This window comes from Molossus molossus, unplaced genomic scaffold, assembly GCF_014108415.1.
Source record: "Molossus molossus isolate mMolMol1 unplaced genomic scaffold, mMolMol1.p scaffold_m16_p_1, whole genome shotgun sequence".
Lineage (NCBI taxonomy): Eukaryota > Metazoa > Chordata > Mammalia > Chiroptera > Molossidae > Molossus > Molossus molossus.
This window is the reverse complement of record NW_023425344.1, coordinates 54,213,233-54,238,824: the sequence shown is the minus strand read 5'-3', so window position 1 is coordinate 54,238,824 and position 25,592 is coordinate 54,213,233. Positions and strand designations below refer to the sequence as shown.

Sequence of the window (25,592 nt, the reverse complement as noted above, 5' to 3'; positions counted from 1 at the left end):
TCAGTAATACTTTCAATAATAAAGATAAAATAAATATTTTCAGAATATCCTCATGAACAAAAAAATATTCTTAGCTAAACATAAGAATGATTAGCCCTGGCCGGTTTGGCTTGGCAGTTAGAGTGTAAGCCCACAGACCAGAGAGTCCAAGGTTCGGTTCCTGCTAAGAGCATGTACCTGAGTTGCCGTTTGTCTATGGCTCCAGTTGGGGTCATGCGGGTGGCAAAAGTCAATGTGTCTCTCTCACATTGATGTTTCTCTCTCTCTTCCTCCCTCTCTCCCTCCCCCTCTATCTGAAGACACATGCAAAAATGTCCTAAGGTGAAGATAAAAAATATATAAATAAGAATGCCTGGAAATTATCTGAGACCAACAAACTATCATATAGGAGACAGGTCTTATAAGATGTAGTGAGCTGCTGGGTAAGTTTGTCCCAAAAGCACAGTCAAGGTTATGAACTGAAATCACCCCAGCTTTTCTCGCCTCAAACTGGTTATCATGTGCTATCTGTGCCATCTGGATGTGGTGTAAGTGTGTGGTGATTTTTATAATAAACACATGGTAACTCTAATGTTATCAAGAATCAGAATGATAGTGCAAAAACAAACAAACAAAAAAAGCAGTAAGGTCAGGCCTTGAAATATATTATCATTCTTTCAAGTTGAGACATTCAAAGAAATTATTGCTATCTGACACTGGTGTATGAACATGAAAAATGAAGTAGAGAAATAAGGTCATTTCCTAAAGAAATCAACATATGCACATAGCACACAAGTACACAGACACGTTCACCCGGAGAGCCACCTGGAGACTGGAGCACGATCGCACTGTCGCTAGCAGGAGCCCGTGAGTGCCAGCCTGAGGGCAGCAGGCCGATGTTTGATAAACTCAGTCTGGCCTCTGCTCTTATTCACCAGCCTGTTCTCAGAAAGTATTGTTGCATATATGTATCCTCAGGTTTTCCTTTTTTTATTTTCTTTTTAGCAAGCAAATATATAGAGTATGATTAAACTCTTTTCCCTCACAGGAAAGAGGTGCAATGATTAAAAACTTAATAATGCCCCCATCAGATAGAAAGTTTCTTTCTACTATCAAAACATAAAATCTGTTTACTTTTACTTATTAAAAATAATATAGTTTATTACCTTCAAAGTCCACATCTCCGACTAATTTTGTTTTCTCTGTCACTGGGTCGTGGACATAGTTGACACCCACGTCAATCACAGCAGCCCCTTCTTTAATCATATCAGCTGTGATCAGCTTTGGAATACCTGGAAGCAAAACAAAGCTGTAAAACACTCTAGAAAATGCGTTCAACTTGGTCATGAGTATAACAAAAGTGTACACATCGAATGATTTTGTTGTCATGGCTTTAAAATGTATATAACATACACTGCTCCTAACTGTCTTGATCATTTCTGAACAAGCAGAAGAACAAAGGGAGCACACATGGGCTTCTGTGGATAAAACCCTGCCAGGATTTACCCTTTCGCCTCTGGGACTTCCGACCACTCCACAGGGGTACCTGCTCAAGCAGCACTCCTTAGTATTTCATGTACTATAAACGACATGGGGAGATTATGGAGATGAATGAGGCTCCTGCTGGGGTTCACTGCAGTGGAATGGAGTGACAACAACTTGGACATTAGAGGCAGACAAAAGAAAGAGAGGGAGGAAAGGAGGAAAAATAAAAATAATAAGGATGATATCTTATATTCCTCAAGCTTGTGGTAAACTGTAGAGTGCAATACACATACTCCAAATGTAAAATGCTATCTTGAGCTTTCTTTTATTATTTTTTCTTGGTTTCTCTGATTAAGTACATCGTGTATGCCTTGGACATTTATAAGATATAGTAAACTCTACTCACTATTTCTCTATTCCAGTTTGAAAGATAGTTTACAGAGATCTTATATCACCATCTATTTTTGTATTTACAAATGACTCTTATTTTTGTTAATAATTAACAAACCATTTCCAAACTTAGTATCTTAAAACAACAGTTTATTATGTTTCATGGTTCTGTGAGTTGACTGAGCTCAGCTGGATGGATCTTCCTTGGGGTCTTCCATATAACTGGAGTCCTAGTGGCTGAGCTCAGATGGGGCTGTCAACTGGGGCATATGAGCATGACTGATCCATGTGACTTAGGCTTCTCACAGCCTGGCAGGTGGCTTCCAAGAATGAGTGTTCCAAAAATCAGGAAGTAGAAGCTGCTGGTGGTTTAAGGCTGAAACCTGGAAACTGACACAATGTCACTTCCATCATATTCTATTCTACAGAGTCCACTTAGATTTCAGGGGAAGGATAGAGACTCCACTTCTCAGAGGGAGGAGAATCAGAGAATTTGTGGCCATCTTCACTCTACCACAATGCCTCTGGTGGACATTTTATTTGGTAGGTGAGTAAATCACCTTCACATTCTACATCCCTTGCAGGAAAAGAGCTACCTGTTGTGTTTTCAGAGGCTTTATTCTAGCATCTAAAAGTGTTCATTTAAGAATTCCAGATGGCTTAAATCTAACCCTGCAATATATGACTTTTAGTGTTAGTAAAAATATAAAGGCCATGGAGAAATGGTCAGTGCTAAAATAGACATAGCTATCTCAAAGGTCACCCAGCCACATAATGATATAACCATGAGGCATCAATGTTGAAGATATATTTTTTCCCCTGCTTTCCCATCCTATCCCATAGATCTTCTTCCTTTTTAATAGTTCTAGAAATTTAGTATTTTCTCAAGATAATCACAAAATCCTGTTTCTTCTTGGCACCCAATAGAGAAAGAAAATATGCATTCATTATGACTACAGAAAATATTTTTAAGATGAAAATGTTGATAAAATACTTATTAAAATCTAACTACTATGCTTTTGAGAAAGACCCAAATCTCCTTCCCAATTGTAACTGTTCATAAAAATTTCTCAGAAAATATCAGATTGTCAATGGACAAATGCACAGTTTTCTAAATAGAGGAAAATGTGAACTTGGTGTTAATACCCAGGAAAATCACCAAATACAAAAAAAGTTAAATGCACATTTATTTTTTTCAATATGATGTTATGTACGTTAATTTAAGATAAAAATAAAAATCACTATAATCTTGGCTCAGCGGTTAGAGTGTCGGCCTGTGGTCCAGAGAGACCCAGGTTTGGTTCCCGCTAAGGGCACGTACCTCGGTTGCAGTTTGTCCCCGGCCCTGGTTGGTCGTGCGGGTGGCAGCCACTCAATGTGTCCCTTTCATGTCGATGTTTCTCTCTCTCTCTCTCTCTTCCTCTCTCTCCCTCCCACTCTATCTGAACAAAAAATGGAAAAACATCCTCGGGTGAGGATAAACAAAAACAAATAAACAAACAAAAACAAAGATAATAAGTATATTTTTATTGCATTTCTTTCTAGGATTTCAAAATACTTGAATATAAAGTACAGTGTCTGTAACTCTATTTATATTGTGCCTCATTATGCATTTTACCACTTTGTCATGAAAATTAAATCATGAACATTTTCCCACTTCATCTATTATTTGAAATTTTAAAACCACATGAAATAATTTATTATGTAGATTATCATAATAAAGTATTCATTCCTAAATTATTTCCAATTTTTTTTTATAAATAATGCAATGATGATCATTTATGGTCAGGAAACTACAGAAGGTTTATTAATTGAAGCATTAAATTTGACAAAATTTTTTACTGAATCATTATAACATAATGAAAAAACATGGATTGGATGAAAACTCCTATTGGTATAGTCATAGCTGTTTAAATTTTTTCTTTTAATCCTAATTGGAGGATATGTTTTTATTGACTTTAGAGAGAGAGAGAGAGAAAACATCGACATAAGAAAGAAACATTGATTGGTTGCCTCCCATAAGCACCTCAATTAAGGATCAAATCCGCAACCTACACATGTGCCCTGACCAGGAATTGAACCCACAACCTTTTGGTGTATGGGACAACACTCCAACAAACTGAGAACTTGGCCAGGGCAGTATAGGCATAGCTGTTTAAATAATATTCCAAAACTGTTGATCAATGCATCTGTAAGGTCTATTGACATCTTCCATAAAAAGTATTTTTAATGCCATTTTCAAAATTTTTATAAAGAACTTGGAAGAGCCTGGCTTCTATGGCTCAATAGATTGAGCATCGTCCCATGGATGTAGAGGTCCCAGTTTGATTGCGGGTCAGGGAACATGCCCGGGTTTTGGGCTCAATCCCCAGTAGGGGACATGCAGGAGGTAGCTGATAGATGTTTCTCTCTCACATTGATGTTTCTATCTCTCTCTCCCTTCTTCTCTCTCTAAAAAAAATTAAATAATTTGGAAGAACACATTGACATTGTGATGGTTATTTTATCCTTGTCTACTTCCAGGTCCATTTTCTACCCTTCTCTGATCTACTGTATGCCAGGGCTAAGGCTGACTCTTACAGCGGTCTTGTGAGCTTCCTATTAATACCCTTGGAACCCTGGCACAGCCTGAGAACAGGCTCAAGCCAGCCTACTGGAGGATACAGATCCTGTGGAGGAGAGCTGCATCATTTCAGCTGAGGCCACCCGAGGTCAGTCAGCCTCCAGCCAACCACCAGCTGAAGGCAGCTGCTTGAGCGCCCAGTTAAGATCAGAAGGAATAAGCTAAATCCACCATAACTGACCTGCTGAACCACAGACTCATGAGACTTTTTTTTTTTTTAAAGATGGTTGTTTTTTTTTAAAAAAAAAGCGCTTGTTTTTTTCACACAGGAATAACTGTATAGCCTCTGTTCACAAATGACACAAAATTGGATAGAATACCTTTATTCCAAAGTAGGTAGCCACTTAGGTAGCATGAATTAGAAAGGGGATAAATGGCCCAGCCAGTGTGGCTCAGTGGTTGAGTGTCGACCCATGCACCAAGAGATCACTGGTTCGATTCCCGGTCAGGGCACAGGTTGTGGGCCGGATCCTCAGTGGGGGACGTGCAGGAGGAGGCTAATCAGTGTTCTCTCTCATGGATGTTTCTATCTCTCTCTCCCTCTCCCTTCCTCTCTCTCTAAAATCAATAACAAAAAAAGGGAAAAAAAGGGAAAAAAAGGGGGGGGGGGATAAATATATAATTCCAAGCAGGTGTTATACTTGATTAAAAACTATTAGGCTATGATGCTAAGACAAATAGTGTCCAGACACAAGGAAGTAATGTTTTCCATTGTAGTTTTAGCAGACTCTCTGGAAGTGTGACCATACTCTAGGGAAGAGTGGTTAGAGTGGATCTAGAAACCATGTCAAACCAGTTGGCTCAACTGTTTATCTGCAACAACATAAGAAAGCTTGTGCCGCAATGTGAAGCAACTATGTCCCTAAACACACTGTTTAACACTGGTTAATTCAGCTAGCTTTGTTTTTTTATAGCAAGACTTTTTCAGTGAAGGAAGCAGTATGTTGATTTATATATATTCTGGCACAGTCCCTTGTGAACCTATAACATACAGTTCCCAAAGGGTAAGAAACAACCAGGGACCAGTCCTAGTCCACACACTGACTACCTCTGAAATAGAGGAATAGTTCAATAAACTCAAGCTGCCTATCTCAGGAAAAAAATACAACCAAAAACAAAGTCAAATGCCAATAATTGTGATGTCTTTAATATGTTAAACTGAATAGAAAAAATATTTATTCTGTTTTCAAAGGAAAGAATAAAGGAAGGAAGGAACAATGGAAGAAAATAGATTTTAGCTCAACATAGAGAATATTTTAAGAATACAAAAATATGCCACAAAGAAAAACTTTATATTGTCCTTATTCCTCATTACAAATATTCATAATAGGGTAAAAAAGGATAGAATTGGGAAGGTAAGTGATGCCTTCCAGCTCTATAATTTAAATATTCTCTTTTGTCTAGTCAAACTGAAAAAAAAATTGTTTCTTTCTTCTCACAACTAATTCATTTCTGAACCCTTGTAGACGTCTGATCCTATAAAAGGCCCAACTAAAGAAAAGAAAGATAATGCAAATTTACTAATGATTGAAATTATAATACACATAAAAAAAATCTCTATTTTATATATGTTAAATACTCTAAGTCATCCACTTACAATGTTGTCTTGTAGAGTCAAATGATTGATTTATTTAGTTGCCAAAATATACACTGCAATATATTTAAATTCTTTTTTTTTCATTGATTTATTGACTTTTTATTTTTATTTATTTTTTTTATTTTTTATTTTTTATTTTATTAATTGTTGTTACAAATGATTCTCCTTTTTTTCCCCCACTGATTCCCCCCTCCCCCTTCCCTCCCTTCCTCTTCCCCCGATTGTTGTCCATGTCCACTGTCCATGCATACATGCATATAAATTCTGTTGTTCATCCCTCTCTCACCTCCCCACTCCTTAGGGGATTGTCCTCAAACTGTTATGTTCATTATATTCCAGAAATCAGTGAGATCATATGAAATGTCTTTCTCTGTTTGGCTTGTTTCACTTAGGATGATACTTTCCAGGTCCCTCCATGTAGTCTCAAAGGATAAGAGATCTTTCTTTCTTACCGCTGCATAGTACTCCATTGTGTATATGTACCACAGCTTTTTAATCCATTTGTCTACTGATGGGCACTTGGGCTGTTTCCAGATCTTAGCGATTGTAAATAGTGCTGCTACAAAGATGGGGGTACATATATTCTTTCTGATTGGTGTTTTATGCTTCGTAGGGTATATTCCTAGAAGTGGGATCACTGGGTCAAATGGGAGATCAATTTTTAATTTTTTGAGGTGACACCATATTGTTTTCCATAGTGGCTGCACCAGTCTGCATTCCCACCAACAGTGTACTAGAGTCCCCTTTTCTCCACACCCTCGCCAACACTTGTTTGATGATTTGTTGATGGCGGCCATTCTGACAGGTGTGAGGTGATACCTCATTGTTGTTTTGATTTGCATCTCTCTGATGATTAATGATGATGAACATTTCTTCATATGTCTCTTAGCCATTTGTATGTCCTGTTTGGAGAGGTGTCTATTTAGTTCCTCTGCCCATTTTTTAATTGGATTCTTTGTCTTCCTTTTGTGGAGTTGTATGAGCACTCTATATGTATTGGAAATTAACCCCTTATCTGATATATCATTGGCAATTATGTTCTCCCATACAGTGGGTAGCCTTTCCGTTTTGATGATTGTATCTTTTGCTGTGCAGAAGCTTTTGAGTTTGATGTAGTCCCATGTGTTCATTTTCTCCTTTGTTTCTATTGCCTTAGGTGATGTGTCAGTAAAAATTCTGCTGCGTATGATGTCTGAGATTTTGTTGCCCACAGTCTCCTCTAGGATTTTTATGGATTCATGAGTTACATTTAAGTCTTTTATCCATTTTGAGTTTATTTTGGTGTAGGGTGTAAGTTGATGGTCTAGTTTCATTTTTCGGCAAGTAGCTGTCCAATTTTCCCAGCACCATTTATTAAAGAGGCTGTCCTTACTCCACTGTATGCTCTTGCCACCTTTGTCAAATATTAATTGAGCATATTGCCTAGGGTCCATTTCTGGGTTCTCTATTCTGTTCCACTGGTCTATATACCTGTTCTTGTGCCAGTACCAGGCTGTTTTGATTATGGTGGCTTTGTAGTATAACCTGAAATCTGGTATTGTGATCCCTCCAACTTTGTTCTTCCTTTTCAAGATTGCTGTGGCTATCCGAGGCCTTTTTTGGTTCCATATGAACTTTTGAAGTAATTGTTCTAATTCTTTGAAGTATGCCGTTGGTATTTTGATGGGGATTGCGTTGAATCTATAGATTGCTTTGGGTAATATGGACATTTTAATGATGTTAATTCTCCCAATCCATGAACAGGGTATGTTCTTCCACTTTTTTACATCTTGCTCTATTTCTTTTTTCAAAGACCTGTAGTTTTCTGCGAATAGGTCCTTTATCTCTTTGGTTAAGTTTATTCCTAGGTATCTTAATTTTTTTGCAGCAATGGTAAATGGGATTGTTTGCTTAGTTTCTCTTTCTGTGAGTTCATCATTGGTGTATAAGAATGCCATCGATTTCTTGATGTTAATTTTGTATCCTGCTACTTTGCCAAATTCATTTATTAAGTCTAGTAAGCTTTTGGTGGAGTCTTTGGGGTTTTCTATGTACAGTATCATGTCATCTGCAAATAATGACAATTTCACTTCCTCCTTTCCAATTTGGATCCCTTTTATTTTTTCTTCCTGTCTGATTGCTGTGGCTAAGACTTCCAGTACTATGTTAAATAGGAGTGGCGAAAGTGGGCATCCTTGCCTTGTTCCTGTTCTTAAGGGAAATGCTTTTAGTTTTTGCCCATTGAGTATGATGTTGACTGTAGGTCTTTCATATATGGCCTTTATTATGTCTAGGTATGATCCCTCAATTCCCACACTGCTGAGCGTTTTTATCAGAAATGGATGCTGGATTTTGTCAAAGGCTTTTTCAGCATCTATTTATATGATCATGTGGTTTTTATTCTTCAATTTATTTATGTGGTGTATCACATTTATGGATTTGCAAATATTGTACCAGCCTTGCATCCCTGGGATGAATCCCACCTGGTCATGGTGGATAATTTTTCTGGTGTATTGCTGGATTCGATTTGCTAGTATTTTGTTCAGGATTTTGGCATCTATGTTCATCAGGGATATTGGCCTGTAGTTTTCTTTCTTTGTTGTGTCTTTTTCTGGTTTTGGAATTAGAGTTATGCTGGCTTCATAAAACGAGTTTGGAAGTCTTCCTTCTTCTTGAATTTTTTGAAATAGTTTGAGGAGAATGGGTATTAGTTCTTCTTTGAATGTTCGGTAAAACTCCCCTGTGAAGCCATCCGGGCCTGGGCTTTTGTTTGCTGGAAGAGTCTTGATTACATCTTCAATTTCTTCTGTTGTTATTGGTCTGTTCAAGTTTTCAATCTCTATCTGATCCAATTTTGGGAGACTATGAGTTTCTAAAAATTTGTCCATTTCGCTTAGTTTTTCGAATTTGTTGCCGTATAATTTTTCATAGTAGTTGTTAACGATCTTTTGTATTTCTGTAGGGTCAGTTGTTATCTCTCCTGTTTCATTTCTGATTTTATGTATTTGGTTTCTCTCTCTTTGTTTCTTGGTGAGTCTAGCTAAGGGTCCATCAATCTTGTTTATCTTTTCGAAAAACCAGCTCTTTGTTTTATTGATCCTCTGGATTGTTTTTTTGGTCTCTATGTCGTTTATTTCTGCTCTGATCCTTACTATTTCTTTTCTTCTACTTGCTCTGGGGTTTTCTTTTTGTTTACTCTCTAGTTCTTTAAGTTGTGAGGTTAGGTAGTCTATTAGAGATTTTTCTTCTTTTTTGAGGTAGGCCTGTAGTGCTATAAACTTCCCTCTCAGAACTGCTTTTGCTGCATCCCATAGATTTTGTATTGTTGTGTCCTCATTTTCATTGGTTTCCAGGAAGTTTTTGATTTCTTCCTTGATTTCCTCGGTGACCCATTCATTATTTAATAACATTCTATTTAGCTTCCATGTGTTAAAATGTCTTTGTATGTTCTTCTTGCAATTTATTTCTAGTTTCATACCATTGTGGTCTGAGAAGATGCTTGTTACAATTTCAATCTTCTTGAACTTGTAGAGACTTAGTTTGTGCCCTAACATGTGGTCTATCTTTGAGAATGTTCCATGTGCACTTGAGAAGAATGTGAATTCTGTAGTTTTGGGGTGTAGTTCTCTGTAGATATCTATTAAATCCATTTGGTCTAGTGCTTCATTTAGAGTCTCTGTTTCCTTGCTAATTTTTTGTCTAGAGGATCTATCCAGTGATGTGAGCGGGGTGTTGAAGTCCCCTGTTATGATTGTATTGCTATCGATTTCTCCTTTGAAGTCCTCCAGAAGATTTTTAATATATTTTGGTGCTCCTATATTGGGTGAATATATGTTTATTAAGGTTATATCTTCCTGTTGGATAGATCCTTTCAATATTATGTAGTGGGCTTCTTTGTCTCTAGTTATGGCCTTCAATCTGAAGTCTATTTGATCAGATATCAGTATTGCTACCCCAGCTTTTTTTTCTTTTCCATTTGCTTTAAAGATTTTTTTCCATCCCTTCACTTTCAATCTATGTGAGTCTTTTGTTGTGAGGTGGGTTTCTTGTAAACAGCATATAGATGAGTCTTGCTTTCTTATCCAATCAGCTACTCTGTGTCTTTTTATGGGAGCATTCAGTCCATTTACATTTAAGGTGGTTATTGATATGTACTTATTTATTGCCATTTTTGTTTAGTGTGGTTCTATTTTTCTTCCCATTTCTCCTGGTAATTACAGCAGTCCTTTTAACATTTCTTGCAGTGCTGGTTTGGTGCTAATGTACTCCCTTAGCCTTATTTTGTCTGGGAAGCTCTTTATTTGACCTTCTATTTTGAACGATAGCCTTGCTGGGTAGAGTAGTCTTGGATTCAGATCCTTGTTTTTCATGACCTTGATTACTTCATGCCATTCCCTTCGAGCCTGTAATGTTTCTTGTGAGAAGTCAGCTGAGAGCCTTATGGGGGTTCCTTTGTAGGTAACCTGTTGCTTATCTCTTGCTGCTTTTAGGATTCTCTCTTTGTCTTTAATTTTTGGCAGTTTGATTACTATGTGTCTTGGTGTGGGCCTGTTTGGGTTCTTCTTACTTGGGGCTCTCTGAGCTTCTTGAACTTGAATGCCTTCTTCCTTCACCAAATTAGGGAAGTTTTCTGTCACTATGTCTTTGAATATATTCTCTAGCCCTCGCTTACTTTCTTCTTCTTCAGGGACTCCTATGATACGTATATTATTACGTTTCCAGTTGTCCCACAATTCTCTTAAGCTCTCTTCTTGTTTTTTAATCTTTTTTTTCTTTTGGTTTTCTGATTGGTTGATTTCTTCTAGCCTGTCTTCTAATTCACTGATCCGGTCCTCAGCTTCCCCTACTCTGCTTTTTAGACCTTCCAGTGTGTTTTTCATTTCTGATATGTCATTCTTCATTTCTTCCTGTTGGTTTTTCATTTCCAGATGGTTTATTTTCAACATTTCTATGTCTTTACTCATGTTGCTCATGTCCTTACACATGCTGTTGAGCTTCCGCAACATCATGGCTCTAAATTCTAGTTCTGTTAACTTGCTTAACTGCACCTCATTTATTTCATCTTCTGTAGAGGTCTCTTGATCTTTCATTTGGCTTTTGTTTCTGTTTCTCACCATTTTTGTTATCACAGTGGGCTTTGGCGTCTGCCAAGTTTTCCCAGTGGGTGTTGGTGTTTTGCTGTTTGTGGCTCCCTCTCCTGGGTTTGGATGCACCAGGGAGGACCCACTTTAATCCCGCCAAGTCCCCTGTTCTCCGGGAGTCTGTGTGGCTCCAGTCGAGAGTTTAGCAGGCTACAGCGTTACGAGGGCCCATGCAGGGTGGCAAGGGAGGCGGTGGGAATAATTTCCCGCTGAGTGCCCTGGTCCCACTGTGTTCCCTGGTCCAGCTGAGTTCCCTGGTGCCCTCGAGTCTGTGCAGCTCCAGTGGAGAGTTTAGCTGGCTACAGAGTTTCCAGGGCCGTGAACGGCGGGAAGGGAGGCGGTAGAATTAACTTTTCGCCGCGTTCCCCAGTCCAGCCGAGTTCCCTGGGGGCCAGCAGTCGGTGCGGCTTCAGCGGCTACAGGGTTTCCAGGGCCCTGCACGGCGGGGAGGGAGGCGGTAGAATTAACTTTCCCCCGCGTTCCCTGGTCCCACTGAGTTGCCTGGGGTCTGCGAGTCTGTGTGGCTTCAGCGGCTACAGAGTTTCCAGGGCCGTGCACGGTGGGAGGGGAGCCGGTAGAATTATCTTTCCGCCGCGTTCCCTGGGGGCCAGGAGTCTGTGCGGCTTCAGCGGCTACAGGGCCTTGCACGGCGGGAGGGGAGGCAGTAGAATTAACTTTACACCTAGTTCCCCGGTCCCACCGAGTTCCCTGGTCCCGCCCAGTTCCCTGGGGGCCAGGAGTCTGTGCGGCTTCAGCGGAGAGCCTAGCCGGCTATGGAGTTCCCAGGGCCGTGCACGGTGGGAAGAAAGATGGTGGAATTAACTTCCCCTCTAGTTCCCTGGCCCCTGCCCAGACCGCTGCGGACCCTGGGCTCTTGGTCCCCTCTCCCGTCCTCGCAAGCCTACCAGGACTGAGTGGGTGTTTCTGGTTAAGTGGTCCTCCAAGGTGTCCTTGGGCTGCCCTTTCCTGACGGTTTGCCTTTGTTTTCGTTGTAAATCCAGTTTGGTCTTGGGAGACAGTCTGGGTCCCTCCATTCACTTCGCCGCCATTTCTTCCCTCCTATTTAAATTCTTATCACTTGATAATAGTGAATTACCATTAAAAGCTATTTAAATATTTGGTAAAGAAAAGGCATACATATCATTAGAATGTGGAGTCAGAAATTATTTTTCTTTTTGTAAAAGTTGAAAATGAACAGTGATTTCAGGTGAACATTTCCTATGAGCTTTATGTCTTTATGTGTGATAATTTCTGTGATAATTCCATGGAAGGCTATCCTTAATTCTTATATAATTTGAAGGCTCAAGTATTATATGTGAGAACCAAAACCATCCACACCCACATAGCTCACTGCGTACATTAACATGACTTTACTATTTCACTGAATTCATCAACAAGACTTCATTATTCCAGGAAACTCTTGCTCAGAAAGATAAAAGTTGAAGGTAATTTTATCTCAGGAACTTACAGAAAAAACTCATTTTAATTAACATCAAACTGTCTTTTTAGTAGATAGTATCACATTACTGTTTGTTCTCCACGATTGTTAGACACCCTTGCTTCAAAACCCTCTCCTTATTGTGTCTACCAATCCTAAACCTTTATATTATGATCCTTACCCAATCTTAATCAAGCCTCTGCATTAAAATACTTGCCTTAAAAACAACTTCAACATCTCCTAAATATCCCATCTTTGTTTCTACAACCTAAGATGCTACTGAAGTAATCTGGAACTCTGGGGATAAAAAAAGAAAAATCCCTGACCTGGACGGTGTGGCCTGGTGGTTGAGTGTCAACCCATGTAACAAGAGGCCCCCCCAGTTCAATTCCTGGTCAGGGCACATGCCCAGGTTGTAGACCCAATCCCCAGTGGGGAGTATGCAGGAGAGAACTATCAATGTTCTCTCTCATCGATGTTTCTATCTCACCCTCTCCCTTCTTCTCTCTCTAAAATCAATAAAGAAAAAAAAAAATTAATCCCTGAGTTGTAGAATTTGATTATTTGTTTGGTATAAATATTCCAATAATGGCTGACTTCAAGCTATCAAGGTAATATCACTGAACATGAATTGGAAAGAAATGCTCAAAATTCACCACCTCAGGCTGATAGGAGCTAGCTCCAGCACACCACTGCTCTTAAGGGACTGTTCAAATAGTGTTCTCTCAGACTTCTGTGACTGTAAAATCAGATTTGTCTTATCAATGGACTATTTGGGTAATATTTGGCAGGAGCCAGCATTCGACAATATTGGGGATCCACAAAGATCTAATCAAGCACTTCTCTTGTCCATGATCCAACACCTCAACTTGGAAACCACAGATGCCTCTGTGGCCCTCAGGCCTCTTGCTGGGACAGGGAGCTGTTGGTCTCTGACTGTGATGATAACTATCACATTGAATCTGAACTGATTTCTTTTCATTACAGCTCCCCAAATGCTGAGTTTATTTTGTCTTCTATGACTAAGACACCGTTTCTCAGAATCCTCTGATTATACAATCAGTTAAAACACTTTTATCCTTGGTGGAGAACAGTCCTATTACTTACAACACAAGTGTCTTTGTCCCTGTCATTTTTTATTCTCTATCTATAAGAGAAAAGTTCACAGGAAGGGGATGGAGGTAAGCCAGATAAATCCATTATTCAAAATAACCTGGAGGACCAAGGAATAACGTGTCTTTTCAACTTTGGAAAACCCTATGGAAAAACTTTGCCTCAGGTCACTTAGAAAATTTTATACAAATTTTCCTCAGTCTTGTCTTCTTTTTATTTTCTGTGAAATCTCTCCAATCCTTTCTATGTGCTGGGAACTGCAAATCAGTAAGCTCAGCAGCTGGAGATGGGCCAGAAATCACGGGGGGGGGGGGGGGAGCGCTGAGGCACGAGGAACGCCAGCGGCACCCTCAGCTGACCGTCCTCAGCGCTCCTGATTTCCCTCAGTCTAAACCTAAGACATGACCCCTGAGGCAGACTCCTGCTTCTCACATGTATTTATACCACATCCCAAATTCTTGTACTTACCTTTCTCAATGGCATCATTTCACCAAGGATAACTTAGAATTATAGTAGCCATTCTGGGGAATTTCTGATGTGCACAAAAGTGTTCATTTGCCAGGTCTTATAGAAAGAAAGGCATAAATTCCAAATATTTAATGTTCTGCATTTTTAAATGATTTTGAGGAAGTATTCAAAGATAGTCAGACTCCAAAATTGTTCCTTTAAAAGATGTCTTGGCCAAGGCAAAAAAAAAAAAGTGAAAAACTAAAAATGGTCTCTCATTTAGATTCCTCCAAATCTCAGCACAAGTCTAATAGTCTTTATCTTGTTATTCCTATTTCCCCAGCTATGTTTCTCCATTTCCTTCTGACTTGTTCCTTTGCCATCCTGGCTGGTCAAAACCTCTAGAGCGCAATTACTTCATAAACTTAAATCCTCCTTGGAGCAGGGGAACCTTCTGGGTTTTAAGATTTAGTCTCATTTGTTCTAAGGCAAAAGCTAGTTTTAAAAATTGTATAAAGCTTAGAAAAATAAAATGTTCAGAGGAATTAGGAATATACTTAGAAACATATAATCTAGCACTCCCAAATATATATCAAATTGTACATATGTTCAGATGAAAAATAACTGAATGGATTGAATTCAAAGACCCCCAAATGCATAAGAAATCAGAGGGATTTAGAAAAGCTGTATATATTGGATAAGATCTTTTGGAAACTATTCCCAAAACCATTTCTGTGAGCTTAGATTGGACTCTGATTCAGTCTTATAAGCAAAAAAGGATCAATCCATTGTGGAATTCAGAGACAGGCCCCTTAATATTTTTAGATAGAATCCAGAAGTAATTCCTAAAGCAGACGAAGTGAGCACTTGGCTAACTTTCTGTGACTAATCTGAAATCTGAAATAAAATACTTAATACACAAGAAAAACTAAATGGGAAATAGCCTGGATGCCAGAGCTTCAGTGGTTTGCTAAATATTTTGAAAGAACCAAAGAACAAACACAGAATAAGAATGTAAGAATATTTACTTGACAGATAAAACAATTAGATACCCCCAACCATTAACCACAAAGAGGGAGTCACTTGGTAAAGACATCTGTAGATGCTGTGAACAAAAAGAATACTGGCCAACCCTCCCCCTACTCCTCAAAAAAAAACAAACAAACAAACAAAAAAAAACTAATGCACTTTGTTCTTTTAGGAAGAGGAGGAGGAATCAAATGTCCAGTCTCCCATTTTACCCTTAAATTCACAAGGAGAAATTTCTCACTGTTAAAGACAACCTTTAGCTTGATCTGGACGCTATGTTGTTAGCCTTAAACTCTGCTGTTCTTATTCAACATTTCCCCTGGAGTAAACAAACTACTCAGGTGGTGGGTGTCTAATGATCCTCAGACATTCCTCTTGCCCTGGCCCAGAGCACAGGTATACAATCTTTCCTCCTTTGTGAGACCACACCTGCAAACTTCAGGGAGAGGTACACCCTGAAAATAAAATTGCCAACAAATCAAATGATGTCTTCATGCCAATAAATCAAATGATGTCTTCATGGTTTTTTCCCTAAAATCCTTGAAGCCTCCTTATTCATAATGAGGTCCCAGCTAATTTGAATATTGTACCTGTGTGTCTAAATCAAGCCCAAACTGAAGATCTCAAAGAAGTGCAAGACCTTTAGTGGATAACACTTCTGTGCTATTGGCAGGATTAATAGGGCTGAATCCATCAGGGTTCAGATTGACCTACTCTATCTAAACTTATATTATACTCAAAGTACAAGCTAAAGAAAGACTGATTTTAAAACATCCATCCTCCTAGTTAAAAACCCCAGTGAGTGAGGATCTGGATTCATTCAGAATTTTAGAGCCATATATTAAATATTCATTCTCTGGATACTATAGTAGCAATTCAAATTATTTTTTAACTTGGTGCCTCCTGAAGCTATATATTTTAGTTGTAGATCTGTATTTTGTTTTCTTTAGTGTCTCTTTAGATCATAATACTCAATACTTATTGCCTTTTTCTGGAAATATCAACAATATACCTACCTGAGCTATTATGCCCAGAAGTTTACTAAGACACATATATACTTTCACAAGTCCTCAACCAGGACCTAAATAATATATTTCCCTACAATTCTACTATAATCACTCAGATGAGAAATTTGGGGCAGAGTACATATTTCAGAAGATGTAAATGAAAAGCTGAATTTGAAGTTTCTAACAGTTCAAAGTACTTTTATGTTATGCCGGTCCATCAGTAGATATACCCCTGAAATACCAGGTAATAAGAAACATTAGGAAAGTATTATCCTAAGTGAAATAAGCCAAGCAGAAAAAGACAAATACCACATGATCTCACTTATATACGGAATATAATGAACATAACAGTCTGAGGAATACGGTACACCCAGACACATGGAAGTAGGGCACAGACTGACATCCCTCAGAAGAGGGGGTGGGGGGTGGGGTGGGAAGAGATAAACCACAGAACTTACATGCATGTATGCGTGACCAACGGACATGGACAACTAAGCCAGGGACGGGGCAGGGGTGGGGTAGGGAGGGGGGTGCCAATGGGGATTAAAAAGGAGAAATATCTGTAACAAAAAAATAAATAAATATTTTTTTTTAAAAAAGAAACATTACAAGTATGATAACTAGTTATTAGATTTTACAGAAACATTTGCTATTGTAAAATCCCGCTTTTATATTCAATAGTTTTCAATACTCTCATATCAGTTGTTTTGAGTTCCTAATAAAACCTATCAACTCTATATTCTGGGATATTTAGTAACATAAAATTTAATAGTTACATACTTATAACTTTATCACTAAAGAAATTCTAGCTTACAAATATAATTATACACTAAAGCCCAAAGCAGGTTTATGGAGGTAGGGTGTCATTTTCCCCAAGACAATGCATCTATGAATTTATTTCTGGCAGAAGAAAAAGGCCTATTATCAATGCATATTTTCAAAAATAATTGGGATAATTATTTTAAGGTGAACTATTCTCAACAGGAAATTTAGTAAAAAAGATTTCTGATTCATCTAAGATTTCTCTGTTGTGGGTGAAAATCACTTTGATTGATTAGTAGACCAACCAATGGATTATCTACAAAGAATCATACCATTTCGAAGGTTATGCTTTTTTTGGCTAGGTGACTGCAATGTTATTTTGTGATTCCTTATATGGCAAATAAGAAATTAATCAGCAGTGCTATCTTAGTAAAATATACTGAATAAATATAATGTTTTAAAAAACAATACTAATACCTAAAGTACATACTGAACATAATTCTACACCCTAGGAGCTAAATTTATTGATATGAAGGAACAACCATTACCCCTTGAGCAAGTGTCAGGCTATCTTTATCCTCATCATTTTGAACCCCATTTTCATATGCCTCTTTGACAATGTCCAAATTGAGTTTACAGGAATGACAAAAACATTAATCCTTTCCCAATGAATGCTCCTATTATAGTCATCTTTAAGTCTTTATGAAACAGCTGTCAAGACATCCTGATAAAAGGAAGCACCATATTTACACATAAATTTAATTAGTAGAGTTCAAAGAGCTATGCAAACATTATCTAATTAAACTTCACAATAATTCAGTGAAGCAAGAGAAGGTTGACCTATTATCCTCATTCAAGAGAGATTTTGAGGTGCTGAGAGGCTAAATGATTTCTTAGTTTCACAATGATGAGTCAAAGGTGAGGCTGGGAACAAAACCAGAACTCATTTGGTTGTAAAAGTAACACCATGAAAATGCTTATTCAGGTGGATTGCTCCTTCAGCTGAAAGTTGTCCTACTACATAAATTATAAAAGCAATTGCAATAGAATTTGTATGAATGCATACGTTTCTTTCTAGGTTAGAAATTTTTCCTTCAACATTATTTGTTTTGGAGGTAGTCAGATGATAGCTAAATATAACTTAGTTAAATAGGGTCCACGTTAGTAGTAAGAGTACCTCAGTGTCTTCCCCCAAGGGTCTTCCTGCTATTTCTAGGCATTGTCAAGAAGTGTTTATAAACCAGTGAGTCAGTGGCAATGACTACAAAGCATATCCCCCCTTTTCCCTTTTTCTCTGGCTTCTCAGGTTCCTATTTGTTTGGCTATGCTGTTTCTCATGAGAATAATGTCCATACATAGGACACTCTCTGGATGCTTCCAAAGCTCCTAATCCATTGGGTGCCAGAACAGTACTAGGTTCCTTACAGAGCTGAGGGCCAGTCCTGCACTGTGCCATCCATACTGGATCATCTAGAAGTATGGAACCTCTTTGTTCTCAGAATGTCAGGAGAACAGTCTTGAACCTTTCATCAGATTCTACCTTGAACCTTTTCTCTATAAAGTTCAGTGACCTGTGAAGGCAAGATGTGTGCTGCTTTTTTCTTCCTCCCATCAACCTAACCTTGTTCCCTTCAAATGGACAGTGGTGCATCTGGGCATGGATAGAGGTTGGAGGCCTTTGGGGCAATAGGCAAGAATCTATATTATCAACCATTATGTTATACACAGAGTATTAACGTCAAATGGAGAGAGCTTCAAATATTTTTAACCCTTTCTTTAAAAGAAAGCTGTTCAACAAAGTCAGTGTGTAAAAATGACCAAAGCAAAAAGATAGGTACTAGTTTAAAAGAAAAGGTGGGTTTGGGGGAGGTCTACAACCAGCCAACAGCTCCTTAAATTCCCCAGAGTCCAGTTTGAAAACCAGTGAATCCAATTCCTTTGCTTTAAAGATGTGGCTCCTGAAGGCCAGGTAGTCTACATAATGCATACATATGAGGCCTGACATTTAGGAAACACAAACTGTTTTAATCCCTGTTATTTCCTTTGTATGTAGTGTTAGACCTTCCCTTTTCTTACCTTGTTATGTGCCAGTCTCAGCCTATTAATAGAGAAAATAGTTCTGGCCCTTGTGGTTCTTATTATGATCGCAAGATACCCTCAGCAATAAACATCAGAAAAAAAATTTTTTTTAAAGGTTTATTACTTTATAGAACCTGGAAATTACATGGCACACCTGGGGTCACATAATGAGGTTGTGGGTAGAGAGAGTTGAGCGTACAAGCCTGGGGTTCTGCTTTTTACTGGGACCAAGCATGGGAGCCTAGGGGTTCACAGACTCACATTTCATTTGTGAATTTAAAACATAAGGGTGGGAGAGATGCAAATTAAAACAACTATGTGGTATCACTTCAAACCTGTCAGAATGGCCGCCATCATCAGATCATCAAACAAGAAGTGTTGGTGAGGGTGTGGAGAAAAGGGGACTCTAGTACACTGCTGGTAGGAATGCAGACTGGTGCAGCCACTATGAAAAACACTATGGTGTTACCTCCAAAAGTTAAAAATTGAACTGCCATTTGACCCAGTAATCCCACTTCTAGGAATATACCGTAAGAAGCCCGAAACACCAATCAGAAAGAATATATGTACCCCTATGTTTTCATAGCAGCATTACTTACAATAGCTAAGATCTGGAAACAACCCAAGTGTCCATCAGTAGATGAATGGATAAAAAAAGCTGTGGTACATGTACACAATGGAATACTATGCAGCTGTAAGAAAGAAAGATCTCTTATTCTTTGAGATGACATGGAGGGATCTGGAGAGTATTATACTAAGCAAAACAAGCCAAACGGAGGAAGGCAAATATCACATGATCTCACTTATTTGTGGAATATAATGAACTAAACAAACTGATTAACAAAATTGACCCAGAGACATAGAGGTAGGGTACAGACTGACAAACCTTAGAAGAGGGGGTATTGGGAGGGGAGAGATAAACCACAGAACTTATATGTATGCATGCATAACCAATGGACATAGACAACAAAGCTGGGGATGGGGCGGGGGGGACGGGGAGGATGGTATCAATGGGGGGAAAAGGAGAAACATCTGTAACAAAAATAAATTAATAAAAATAATTTAAAAAAAAAAACAGGGTGGGAATTTAAAGTGCAGGAAGAGAAAAACAAGTAACCCAGATGTTCAGTTATCAAAATAAATCAAGATCTCAAAAGCAAAGAAGTCTTGGGGTGGGGGGGTGGGGGTTGCTGGCTCTCTATGTAGTGGCTGGCAATGTGCCTATTCAAGCTAGGCATCTTTGAAATGGATGCCTCCACAATCAAAGCTTAAGTTAGGCACTTGTGTTACAAAGAGAAAAGTCAACTGTCCAGGCTTGCACTAGATACCTCCTTCAAGCATCCAAGCAGCAGCTAAGACAATCTGTGCTGACTGAGTCAGAGAACTGATACAGATGAGAAGGAAAAGCAGAGAAGAAAGAACTTACTTCCTGACTCATGGGTTTCAAATCACTAGCCCTTTAGAAGTATAGAAGGTCTCAAACTGGGAAATGGAAGGGCTAAGTATGAAAAGTCAGGAGGGCTGGAAGAAGTGGTAAGAGCTTAGACTTCAGAGGTTCCCAGGGAGAGGTTGCTAGTCAATTTGTCTCGGGCTGTGTCTTGGAGAGTTGGCAAAAACCCAGTACTGTTTTGGGACATTGAAAAACAAAGGGATTCTTTCCTCATAGCCTTTTTAGAGGTTGAGAAGGTGCCATGGCCCCAAACAATTAGATGGAGGCAAGGAGGGCCCAGGCAGAGAGTTTCCTATAGCAAGGGGATAGAGCCACTAGAAACAAAAGGGCCAGCGCTTATGTAGATAGTTGGCCAAGGACCAGATGAGGTGAAGGATATTTCATTGGATGCCAGTTTAGAAACATAATAGTGAGAATTAAATACCCCCACCATGCCTTGTTATTTACATACAACCAAAGGAAAGATGGAAGGAGAGTCTATATAGATGGAGTTTCTATTACTTCAATTTAACTTTCCAAAGATATTAATGAAAGTCAATGAAAATTGAGGGGTATACTAAGAGATGTTTAAGGATACCATGGTTCGCATACTTGGTCACCAGATAACTGAACTGTTTTTAGAATTAAATCAGACTTACAAATACCAGAATCTCAAGCATAAGTAACTGACTTTAACATTTTTAAAGTACTCCAGAAATACATGTCAAGGATCAGAATTTGCCACCCCTCAATATGTCTTTTTGGAGTATCGATTATTTCATACTGGTAATTTTTAGGAAACAGCAGACATGGAAAAGGCTCTGAAAACCAAGGGGAAGTTACCCTTTTGTAAGAGACAATTAAATTTATGAGGGAAATAATTTTTAAGTGTGTCTCCCTAGCTACACCAGGAAGAGGGGCATGACTCAAAAACTCCTATTACTGGAGAAAGCAAGGACTTAAATTTGCATAACAACCTAATCTTTGTTTTCTCTGCTTTTCCTAAAGTCCCATAACTGACTCCCCACTCCCAACATCTTTTGTCTTTAGCTGAAGATGGTATTTAAGGTGATGGCTTTGGCCATTTCAGGGAGTTACTCAGTTTTCCTGGGTCTGTCCCAAGCACACAGGAGGTTACCTGTTATTACAATTTTATTTGTTTTTCTCCTGTTAATCTATCTTATGTTAATTTGAATATTAAACCAGCCAAAGAACCTAGAAGGAAAGAAGAGTATGTTTTTCCACCCTAGAGACTGAAGAGAGTGAAGGTAGAAAATATATAAAATGAAGTCATTTTAACCAACCTGCTAACATTATTCAATCATGAAGATTGAGGCATGAGGAAATACTTCATTCTTCTTCTAACTATCCTGGGAACTTAAACTGTTTTTAAAATATCCAGTCCTGTGTAAATGCCTAGATACACATCTGGACTTCCATGTAACCCTCTAATTACCCATGGAGACATTCATGCATCCAGGCACCTGATTGCCCCCTGAAGGACTCACATACACATCTACCTGACACCCATTATCCAGAATGCTTGACATCTGGCTCTCCTTAGACCAATCCTAGGGCTAAGAATACAGGATGGATAATTCTCATGAATGTACCTTTATTATAAGAAATTTTAATCTTTCTTCTTTGAAACATTTCTGGGTTTTTGCCTACCTGTGTTGTCAGTTTGCAAATAAGACCCTTAAATAAATCTCTAATTTATTTCTAGCAAAGTTTCTAGGCTCTTTTTGACTTTGTTCTACAAGACAATTACAGTGCTTTGCTTGTTAAAAGAAAAAAAAAAATGAAGCCTCCACAAGTGCAAATTATGCAAAGTGTATATCTTCTTCATTCATCACACAAAGTACTGCTCTAGAAATCTTGCTAGACAACTACTGACATAGAGAATTTTAAACTTAGTGATTGTATGATATATCAAATTACTGTTTTTTTTTATTTTTTTCTATTTTTTTTATAGAGAGAGAAAGAGAGAGGGAGAGAGAGAAACATCAATGAGAGAGGTACATCAATCAGCTGCCTCCCACACACCCCCTACTAGGGATTGAGCCCACAACTCAGACGTGTGCCCTGACCGGGAATCAAACTGGCGACCTCTTGGTGCATGGGACCAAGCCATAATGGCCAGGGCTCAAATTACTATTTCATTAACATATATTTATGATTAGCCATGACAAGAATACTAGTCATGACAAATTTTAAATGCTTGTCTAGCTTTCCCTCTTCCCTGACTAGAGTAGAAGACTCAGGTTTAAATCTGACTTTATAGCTTAATACCTGGGTAACCTTGGATAAGTACCTATCTGAGCCTCAGTTTACTTACCTATATATTTATAGTAATAACTGTAGCTCATAAGAATGGCTGGAGAAGCACATGAAATGTATATATATAGTGCTCTGTGCATTGCCTGGCACATAGAAAATACCCTCTACATGCTCAGAATGTAGCAAAGTTATTTACATATTATCCTGGCCAAAACATTTCGGAGAAGAGAAGATTACTGTACACACATATGTTATGTTATAATATGGTATTTTTCAAACTGTGAACTGTGATCCATTAATAGGTCATAAAATAATCCACTGGCAATCAGCATGTTTTCAAAGGAATAGCATAGAATGATGTAGCATGGTTCAAGACACATAGTAAAGTATCTTTTGTAAAGATTTGTCTTATTTTATGTAGGTATAAGTATATATATAGATAGATACAGATATATATATATATATAGATCTCATCTACATATTTATACTTGTATGTATTAAGTCATGAAATGTGTTATATATTGCATTTAAAGGCCCTAATTCTTTATCTCGATTCCTCCTGTACCCCCAAATATGGTAAATGTGACTTTGCAGTTCTTTTATTGAAAAGGGAGAGTCTAGCCTGGCCTGGATGGCTCAGTAGTTGAGCATTAACCCATGCACCAAAAGGTTGCCAGTTTCAGTCCTGGTCAGGGCACATGCCCAGGTTGTGGGCCTGATCCTCAGTGGGGAGCATGCAGGAGGTGGCTACATGATGTTCTCTCTCATCGATATTTCTCTCTCTCTCTCTCTCTCTCTCTCTCTCTCTCTCTCTCTCTCTCTCCCTTCCTGTCTCTCTAAAAATCAATAAAGAAAAAAAAAGTTTTTTAAATAAAAGGCAGAGTCTATTTTCCACATTTTGAATCTGAGCCTGGTCATGGGAATCAATATGGTCAATAGATTAAGACCCTTGGGTCCATGGGCCGATGCTCTAACTATTGAGCCAAACTGGCCAGGGCCATTTTGGCATATCTACTTCAAGTTGTTTTTCTAATTTCATACTTGAAAACATCGTATTTTAGAATATTAGAACTATATAGGTATAGATAAAGCATCTCTCAAACTTAATTCCCATTCTCATCCTTTTTCTAGATTTATGTGTACTCTCCTAATCTCCTAACCATTTCTCATTCCTTTGTCTTCATTTATGTGTTCATGAATGTCAAGGACATATAATACATGGTAATGCAATAAGAAGCAAGTACTAGAGGTAAGTTAATGGCAATATTCTAGTTCTTGGGTGGGAAAGGTGAGTATGAAGGCATCAATGATTCTATTATTATATTGACCATATATTTTGCACACTTGGTAGCTAATTTATGAATTTTAGTAGTTGTTTTGTAGATTCCACTGGATTTTCAAATAATTGTGTTATCTGAAAATAAAGACAGCTTTTACTTCTTTGTTCCCAATCTGGATACATTTTATTACTTTTCTTACCTGACTGTACTAGAAAGAACCACTAGTAAGATGTTAGATAGAAGTGATGAGAGAGGACATCTTTGTCTTGTCCTAATCTTAGGGAAATAGCATTAATCCTTTTACCATAAAGTATAATGTTAGCTGTAAGGTTTACATAAATGCTATTATTCATCAGGTTAATGATGTTCTCTTCTCAGCCTGTTGGGAGTTTTTTGAGAAACAGATGAAGGATTTTGTCAAACGTGATTTTTAAGAGTACTGAGATTTTGTTTGTTTGTTTGTTTTAGTTTATTAAAATGGTGAATTATGTGGATTGATTTTTGAATATTAGACCAATCCAGCATTCCTGTGGTTAATCCCATTCAGTCACAATTTATCATCCTTTTAATACATTGCATTAAATTTGGATACATTTTATCCAGAATATTAGCATCCATAGTCATGAGAAACATTAGTCTATAATTTTCTATTCTCATATCTTTTTCTTGTTTTGGTATCAATGTAATGCTGGCTAGTTGGGAACTGGATTGGCATGTCATTTACAATAATATAATCATGAGAGTGCTTCTGACCAAGATAAAGTACCAGTGGCTAGATTTACCCTCTTGCCTGAAACAAGCAAAAAAAATACACAAGATCAATGAAAAAAAAAAAACTTATATTCACTAGACATCCAGTAACTTAGGAAAGTGATCCTTAAGACATAGGATACAAATAAGGTGAACAGTGAATTGCCCTTGATAAAGTGTCATGGGACAAGGTCACCTAGGCAAGGCATGGTTACATAGGGGAACATAATTTGCAATCCCAAAATATACCTTTTTCACATATTGATCATTTTAAGCTGGTTATTTTTAAGAAGCTGGCAACACAGGAGAAGCTCTGAAAATCAAATAGAAGTAGCCATCTTTTAGAGACATATACATGTATAAAAAAAATCTTTAAATTGCTATCCATTGTGGGTACACACACTGTTCTCCTATATTGGTGAACATTTCAGCTGTTCAGTTGTTTGTTATTAAAAACAAACTTCAACTTCCAGTCAAGATGGCGGCGTAGGTAAACGCAGTATCGCGTCCTCCCACAACCACATCAAAGTTACAACTAAACTACAGAACAACCATCATTCAAAACCACCTGGAATCAAGCTGAATGGAAGTCCTACAACTACGAAATCAGCAGCTACATACAGACTGGTAGGAGGGGCGGTGCAAGGGGCGGCAGTGGCGGCGGCGCAACGGGCTGGTCCCCCACCCAAGTGTGGCGGATAAAAATCAGGAGGCTCCTGTGGCTGGGAAGGTCCTTCCTGAGGACTGAGGGATCCCCATCCCACACCAGGTGCCCCGCTCAGGG

At 38.3% G+C, this 25,592-nt stretch overlaps 1 protein-coding gene across 1 annotated transcript in view; it reads right to left on the bottom strand.

Moving 5' to 3' along the window:
* MTHFD2L (methylenetetrahydrofolate dehydrogenase (NADP+ dependent) 2 like) overlaps positions 1-25,592 on the bottom strand; it is a 157,012-nt gene that overhangs the window by 26,907 nt on the left and 104,513 nt on the right. Inside the window, exon 7 of the mRNA XM_036276030.1 lies at positions 1,146-1,271. Within this exon, the coding sequence (XP_036131923.1) occupies positions 1,146-1,271 (126 nt within the window). The remainder of the gene's footprint in view (positions 1-1,145; positions 1,272-25,592) is intronic.